At 36.9% G+C, this 9,063-nt stretch overlaps 1 protein-coding gene across 1 annotated transcript; it reads left to right on the top strand.

Annotated features, from left to right (window-relative positions):
- The first annotated feature begins 7,915 nt into the window (after positions 1-7,915).
- Positions 7,916-8,827, top strand: LOC137618952 (uncharacterized). Its single transcript, XM_068349154.1, has one exon. It carries the CDS (start codon positions 7,916-7,918, stop codon positions 8,825-8,827), a length of 912 nt encoding a protein of 303 aa, XP_068205255.1.
- Positions 8,828-9,063: the final 236 nt, after the last annotated feature.

Genomic DNA, 9,063 nt, shown 5'->3' with positions numbered 1-9,063 from the left:
ATAGGTAAAAATAGTCCAGTGAGGAAAGGAAATAAATAAATGATGAAAACAAATTAACAATAAATCATTCTAAAAACAGTAACAACGTCAAAACAGATATATTATTACTATTATTATCATCACTTGCCAAGCCACAACCCCAGTTGGAAAAGCAGGACGCTAAAAGCCCAGTGGGCCACAACAGGGAAAACAGCCCAGCGAGGAAAGGAAACAAGGAAAAATAAAATACTTTAAGAGGAGTAACAACATTAAGATAAATATTTCCAACATAAACTATAAAAAACTTTACCAAAAGAAGACGAAAAGAAATAGATAGAATAGTGTGCCCGAGTATACCCTCAAGCAAGAGAACGCCAACCCAAGACAGTGGAAGACCATGGTACATAGGCTATGGCACTACCAAAGACTAAAGAATAATGGTTTGATTTTGATTTTATATAAACTGTAAAAAGACTTATGTCCGCCTGTTCAACAAAAAAAACATTTGCTGTAAATTTGAACTTTTGAAGTTCTACTGAATCAACTACCCGATTAGGAAGATCGTTCCACAACTTGGCCACAGCTGGAATAAAACTTCTAGAATACCTAGTATCGAACCTCGTGATGGAGAAGCGATTCAGAAACTCCAAATCTACATTCAAGAGATGGAATTAATGCAAAGAGAGTAGCATCATCTGCATATGTAACAAACTTGTTTTCGAGGCCAGACTACAAGTCATGTGTATATAAGATGAAAAGTAATGAGCCAAGAACACTAAATACCAGATTCCTATGCACACTATGGTACCCATCAACAAGAACTCTTTGCAATCTATTACTTAAAATATTCATAATGATGCCATGTAAAGATCCATCTACTATGAGTTTCAATACAAGTGGCTCATGATTAAATATGACGAATGAAACAAATATTATACAATAATTATTCTTTTAACACAAGGTCAGGAGTAGTGTAGTTAGTATCCAAGTAAGAGTGAGGTTATATAGCTGTAGGACAGTGTTACTCAACCAGGGGGGCGCAAGAGGATTCAAAGGGGGGCGTGAGCCTCAGGAGAATAATGCAGCTATAAATGAAAAAAAAAAAAATAAGTTGTGTTATTTTAGACTAGATCAGTTAAATAAAAAAGACATTATAGTAAAAAATATAATAATAATAATAATAATAATAATAATAATAATAATAATAATAATGGTAAAAGTTTTATATAATAAAGTAATATCATCGTTACTTATTCATGCTTTCTCCTTCCACGTAGGCTACCGTAGAGTACATTGCCTGTCATGGACGTGTATAATACGTGTCCCTTACTGGTGAGCTATGAGATCCGTTTCTCACACCCAGTCCCACCGTACACACTATCAACACAGTCCCTGTCAACACTCCCAGTTTACCACACATGTCCGAAAGTATTTGAACATTTCTTCCTTGCCGTTTCTACAGGCGCAATTGTTGAGGTACATTATCTCAGTTTCTTATCGACCCATTAACATCGTCAGGTTTGTGAGAATGTGAATGAAAGAAAAGGGGAGAGATATATTCTGGGGATTAATTTTTTTTCCTATCAATTATTTTTGACTAGTTTTGTTTTCCCTGTGTCGTTGATGGGCTGCCCTGCATTGGTGGGGTTATTGTCCTTTATTTGAAAAAAATATATATATATCAGTTTCTATGTTTATCAATATACCGAAATATGTTGAGAGACCGTTGCTAAGATTACTGCAAAATTTTGAAGATGTATATTTTGTTTTATTTATTTTTCCTTCATATTGTAAAAATCATAAGTTAATGGTCTCAAATTTTACTATTTGCAAAAGAAGATGTACTAATAACCACCACTTCATGATTATCTCAACCATATGATCAGTGACCGAGTCAGAGAGGTAGAGTCAGCGAGTAGGGCTGTATTAGAGAGAGAGAGAGAGAGAGAGAGAGATTCATGTATATATATATATATATATATATATAGGGCTGTATTAGAGAGAGAGAGAGAGAGATTCGTGTATATATATATATATATATATATATATATATAATAATATATAGTTATAAATGTTTGTATCTCTCTCTCTCTCTCTCTCTCTCTCTCTCTCTCTCTCTCTATATATATATATATATATATATATATTATTTCCTCTCCTTTTTTCCTTCTTCTTTTCCTTCAAGGTTAATTTAACGTCCAAGGCTGGATGTATTTCTTATATTGTCTCAATTTTCTGCCAATCTCGTGTTTAGCCTCAAAATTTTCAAAAAATTTTGGATATATCTTTCTCCCTCTTTCTCTGTCCTTCTCACTCATTGATCATGTAGCTGTGATAATCATACTGTGGTGGTTATCATCAAGAGGTGAAAAATACCTTAATTTACAAATGCATATTATCTTGATCGCAGATACGTTTTGCCAGTTTCACTCCAACTACGTTGCAATGAGTGCCAAGAAGCGGAAGTATAACGAAGATTATATTCGTTTTGGATTTGTGTCCCTCCGAAAGGGTGACACAGAGGTCCCACAGTGCGTGATATGTTACAAGACTCTGAGCAATGATGGAATGCGACCCTCACGCTTGGAACGCCACCTGCAAACAGCACATCCTGGTCTAGTTGACAAGCCAAAGGCATTCTTTGAAACAAAAAAACACACCTTGAAGCAAGTGAAAATGGATGACAGCGGGGTATTTCGACAACAATCATCAAAGGTTGTTGAGGCTTCTTATGAAATTTCCATGTTGATTGCAAAGAGCAAGAAGAGCCATAACATTGGAGAGACTCTCATAAAGCCAAGTATACTATGTGCAGCTCAACTCATTCTTGGTAAAGATAGTGCAAATAAGCTTTCCCAAATTTCCCTGTCAAACGATACAGTCCAGAGAAGGATCCATGAACTCTCTCAAGATATCAAAGAACAAACACTCGAACTAGTAAGAGCCTCGCCTGTTTTTGCAATCCAGTGTGATGAAACGACCGATATCGCTCAGTGTGCTCAGTTCTTGATGTATGCTCGTTTTGTGTCAGGCAACAATATAAAGGAGGAAATTTTGTTTTGTTGCCCCATGGAAAGTTGTACAACAGCAGAAGCCATTTTTAAAGTTACATCAGACTTTTTTAAGGAAAATAAACTTTCTTGGGACTCACTAATAGGGGTGTGTAATGATGGAGCCCCAGCCATGGTTGGCCTGCGTTCTGGGTTCATCACAAAGGTGAAAGAAAAAAATCCTTCTGTAATAAGTACACACTGCATAATTCACCGTGAATCTTTAGCATCCAGAACTTTGCCTGATGAAATGAGGGATGTTCTAAACGTGGCTATAAAGGTAGTAAATTTCATCAAATCTGGAGCCTTAAACAGTCGTCTCTTCAAATTATTGTGTAAGGATATGGATTCTGAACATGAAGCCCTGCTTTTTCACACAAACATACGATGGTTATCAAAAGGAAACATGCTTGAAAGGCTTTATGAGCTACGAGAAGAAGTAATAATATTTCTAGATTCACAGCAGAAGGCAGCCCTTCATGACAAATTCAAGTCTGACAGCTTTCAGATAATTCTAGCTTACTTGGTGGATATTTTTGAATCTTTGAATGCAGTGAACCTTAAACTACAAGGGAAAAATATCCACATCATCTCTCACCACGACACCATTCGAACTTCCATGGCCAAACTCGACCTCTGGAAATGTCGAATTCAGCAGGGAAATGCAGCCAGTTTTAGGAACTTAGATTCTGGGCTCGCTCATGGTAACCTTGACCCTGAGTTAAAGATCCTTATAATCACTCATCTAAGCAGCTTGAAAGCAGAATTCACGAAATACTTTCCAGACATAGATGACATGCGTGAATCCTGGAAATTCATTAGGAATCCTTTTCAGTGTGAATTCGCTAATGTTGCTGAGGAAATTCAAGAGGAGTTTCTTGAGTTAAAGTTTAATTCCACAGCTAAGGATGAATTCAACGATTTGGATTTGGAGACATTCTGGATTAAATACCATTCTGTGTACCCTCTGATCTCACATCAGGCTCTTCGGGTTCTAACAATGTTTGGATCAACGTACCTGTGTGAAACTGCATTTTCTACGCTCACTGCTATAAAAACAAAATACAGAAACCGCCTGGATGTGGAAGATGATTTACGTTGTGCACTCTCTAACATTAAACCTCGTATTCAAGATCTGGTATCCAAGAAGCAGTGTCAGGTATCTCACTAAATAAGTTAAGCAAGTTATCCTGTAGAAGTGAAAATGTCAATTATCTCACTTTATTTCCTACTTAGTAAATTGACTATACAACCCATAAGGCTTTTTTTTATTCCTTTTCATATAAAATCTGCAAGTGAAATTTATCTTTATATGCAAGGGGGGGGGGGCCGTGGCGATAAAAAAAATAATTGTGGAGGGGGCATGGTAGTAAAAGGTTGAGAACCACTGCTAGAGGAGATAGCAAGGTGATATAAGTAGCTCTGCAGGCTGAACAAGCGACAAACTTCGTCGTGGGGAATGACTTCGCCTTGAGAGGTATTAGATGTTCTCAACCCTTATTTCTTAAGGGTTTCCAATAATACTGAAGCGAAAACAATTGCAATAGAATCACCTTAGCATCAACCTCCAAGGTACTTGATCAGGCTCTTTTCAAAAATTTGATTTCTTCATCTACCACTATTTATGTAAATTATCACTAATTCTTCCTATATGATATAGAAAATTCCATTCAAAGATATCAGATATAATTATCAAAATAAAAACAAATTTTAAATGGTCAAAAAGCTCAAGTTCTTCTAAAATACATCATTATGTTGATAAAATATCCAAACTTGTTGTGAATTCGTAATATCAAGTAAACGTTCACTGAGATCTTAGGAAGCCTTTTTTGTTCCATAAGTAAAGAAACTGAAAGATAGAATACAAACGTGAAAATTTTATTCTCGTTGACTATAATGAAGATGAATTAATGCAATTTTCTATAGATTTTGCAGGAAATAGAAGAACTTGCAAAACGGTTTTCTTTCGTTTTCTGTCTTCACTTTCGATCGGGTCTAAATGAAATCTAATTCTATACCATCACTTTATCTAAGTCTGTATGTTAATAAATGTTGGATATTTAATGCATCTTATTCTATAATGACCTATGATCTTTTTCTAATTAGTTTTGAGTGGGAACAGGAAGATCTGCTCTTCTATTCTGTTGTAAGAGAGAAAAGATAGCAAGTTGTGGAAAACTAGCAATTATAGATTATTTTCCTCCTAATTCAGAGCTGTAATTTAGTTAGATTGAGACAGAGAGAGAGAGAGAGAGAGAGAGAGAGAGAGAGAGAGAGAGAGAGAGAGAGAGAGGGGGGGGGGGGGCAAAGCAATAAAGGCGAGAGACAATAAAGAGGAGAATTATGGACAGCAAATGGTTCTGTTCGCTATTTTGTTTTTTTCTGTAGGTTCTGAATGATGCTTATATAAGTACCAACAGTATTCTTGCAACTCCAGGTAAAACAAATTCCAAAGAAAATCTTACGGTCTGGCATGAAAAATAAAACACATACAAAAGAATTAAGTGGCATTCATTGGTTGTTACAGTCAACAATTCTGGGTAATCACACCTATAAAATAGGTCCAGAAATGTAAGTAATTACAAGCTAAAATTAATGAGGTAATCAAATTAAGGAGTTATTTAAACACAAATCAGTCAGTTTAAACATCCAATGTTGCACTACCATTTGGAACAGAAAGCAACACATCGACCCCTTTTACTAATCATTGGTATTTTGCATAGCTAAAACACCCATCACAGCTGAAGAACACCTTCAGGGTAGAACTTTCTGGCTAAAAATGCTTGGTTATAGAATTGCCTTTGTTCGTTAAAGGATACCACAAATATTTCTCCTAATACAACTCTTTACCTGTCAAAGTAGGGACTTAATCATTCTCCAAAATGGCCAGTGTACGAGTTTTATGGACGACTTGACCAAATGCTACGAATAAATTTACAAAGATCCAAAATTTCATGATTCCACAAGTCAATGGTGTCTGATCTAGTTCGAAGGACAACTAAAATTTAGAATTTGAATAATGAGTAGGAAATGATTCCAGGAAAACCCCCATGCTCCGATTTCCGAATTCCTGGCTTGGAGAAGTAGAGCTCCAGCACTCTCACATTCAACAAACCTGAGAGATGTAACAAACACTGTTTGCTAACCATACATACGTTTCTTAGAGATAAAGTTTTAATTTGTTTTATAACTTGAAGGGCAGCATTGAAATAAATTTATATCTATTATGAAAAAAGCTCACATTAGAGCTGTTACCATAAATATCTCTATCCGACAAGAATTAAGTGATTCCTTTTGCAATGATGTAAGTCAAAATATGATTCACAAAGTAGCTATACAAAAATAGTTCAAAGAAATTCTATCAAAGAGGAAAATTAAAGTATTGAGCTTGCAACTTATTACATCATCCTGAAATGGCAACACTGTATTTCGCCTACTCGATATTTATATACCTGAATCAGTCGGACACGGTTAATTGATCATCTCTCGATGAAAGCTTCCGAAACCTCCTCCATATTGCGAAATCCTTTGTGATTTATTGCTTATCCTAAAGAGAATCGAATTTAACTGGGAACTCTATATTTTAGCTTGATTCCACTTCAAGTAATTTAAGGTCTTGGAAACAATTGGGTTCCTTCCTTCAGAGTATGATGTGTCTCCAATTGATATAATTGTAAGGAATAATATCTACTTTGAAGTATAAAACAACCTTAAGATTCTTTTTGAATGAAACCTCTCGCCTACACCGATGTAGTCAGTTACTACAAATCGGCTTCACTATTAGTAATAAATGTAAATTATATCTTTTGTTTTTTGCAATTGGTTTTATAACTGAATCTCTTTTCTTTCCTCTTAGTGAGTAGAAATCTTCAAGTTGACTCAAGGGGGAAAATTAATGCCTCTTATTTCGACTTATATCATTGCAAAAGGAATCACTTAATTCTTGCTGGTTAAAGATATCTATATTAACAGCTCTAATGTGAACTTATTTATTGATAAGAATAATCTTATTCCAATGCTGCCCTTCAAGATATGAATGATTATAACTTTATCTCTAAGAAACGTGTGTATGGTTAGCAAACAGTGTTTGTTACATCTCTCAGGTTTGTTGAATGTGAGAGTGCTGAAGCTCTACTTCTCCAAGCCAGGAATTCGGAAATGGGAGCTTGGAGGTTTTCCTGGAATCATTTCCTACTCATCAATGCAAATTCTAAATTTTAGTTGTCCTTCGAACTGGATCAGACACCATTGCCGTGTGGAATTATGAAATTTGAATCTTTGTAAATTCATTCGTAGCATTTGGTCAAGTCGTCCATAAAACTCGCACACTGCCCATTTTGGAGAATGATCAAGTCCCTACTTTGATAGGCAAAGAGATGTATTAGTAAGTAATATTTGCGGTATCCTGCAACAAACAAAGGCAAATCTATAACCAATTATTTTTAGCGAGAAAGTTCTACCCTGCAAGGGTTCTTGAGCTCTAGTATGTGAGTTTTACCTATGCAAAATACCAATGATTTGTAAAAGGAGTCGTTTTTCTTTCTGTTCCAAACGGTAATGCGATATTGAATGTTTAAACTGACTGATTTATGTTTATCACGTTAATTTACTTACCTCATTAATTTAAGCTTGTAAATAATTACCTTTCTGTTGACTTTAACAACCAATGAAGGCCAGTTATTTCTTTTATATGTATTTAATTTATCATGCCAGTCTGGTGTGAATTGGTAATAGTGACTGCTGGTAATTGTATGCTTGCTTGGCAACATTGAGTCTCTAACACTGTATCGGCTTGGCCAACACCTGCCACTACTTTAAGCCGAATAAAGCCAATGTTCCAGCAACTGTGTTCGGTATTCCATAATTTATTTGGCTTAATATTCACCATGCACAAGTTTCTGAGTCCCAGCCCGATTGACGTGGACCCAGAATCAGCCGATGCGGAGGACAAATGGATTATGTGGCATGATAACTTTGAGGTGTTCTGTGCGGCCATCAACCTAGACTTAAATACAGATAAGTTGGCCTTGTTTCGTGCTCACGTATCTTGTAAACTGTTAAAGATAATTATAAGTGCCACCACATATGCCACTACCATAAGCCTGTTGAAGGCTAAATTTGTGAAACAAAAAAGTGAGGTGTTTGCCATATACAAATTAGCCACCTGCAAGCAACAGAGTGGCGAAGCACTGATGCTTTTTTTGGATAGCCTCAAAGGTCTTGCCTCGGAAAGTAGCTTCACTGATTGTACAGCCGCTCAGGCTGAAGAACTGGCCATCAGAGATTCTTACATCACGGGTATGGCATCTAATGCAATCCGACAGAGACTGTTAGAGAACTTATCCTTGGACTTATCCCCAGCTGTGAAACAAACCCGTGCACTGGAAATGGCTCAACTGCATTCGGCGTCTTATACAAGTGAAACCAATACCACAGTGGCAGCATTGATAGATGAACAGGCAAAACCCGAAATGGATCCCAACAGTTTTCTAATTGAAATGAGTGACTCCCCGAATCCAAGTGAGTGTGCTGCTGCCGTCAGCGGTCGGAGGTGCTTCTTTTGTGGAGGATCCCTACATCCCAGAGTCCACTGCCCAGCCAGGAAAGCCTCATGTTCCAACTGTCAGAAGGTAGGTCATTATACTCGTGTCTGCAAGTCACAAAGAAAACAATGGAACAAAAATGGTGAATCAACTAACTCTAATCTTGTAGCTGGAATAGTCCCAGACAACCTCCCACAGTCCATCCCTGCTTCCATAACAGGGGCCGCTGTGGCTGCAGCTTCTCCTGCACTATGAAGTGTTTAGAGAACTGTCCTACCTGTAGAACTCAATAGAGGCTAGGCCATGGACGGGCTGGTCAACACTGGAGCATTTAAAAGCTTTATAGATGCCAAAGTAACTAGGGCTATAAACTCCGTGACTCGTTCCTCAGCCTGCAGCATAACCATGGCTAATGCTAAACAGACAATGAAACTTAACCCTGGATAGGTACGGTGGGTCGTTTGCGACCCCGAGCGTCAAAAAAAAACAGG

The sequence above is a fragment of the Palaemon carinicauda genome, chromosome 25, assembly GCF_036898095.1.
Source record: "Palaemon carinicauda isolate YSFRI2023 chromosome 25, ASM3689809v2, whole genome shotgun sequence".
In the NCBI taxonomy this organism is placed as follows: Eukaryota; Metazoa; Arthropoda; class Malacostraca; order Decapoda; family Palaemonidae; genus Palaemon; species Palaemon carinicauda.
The sequence above is the reverse complement of the archived record's forward strand: the minus strand, read 5'-3'. Positions and strand labels throughout refer to the sequence as shown.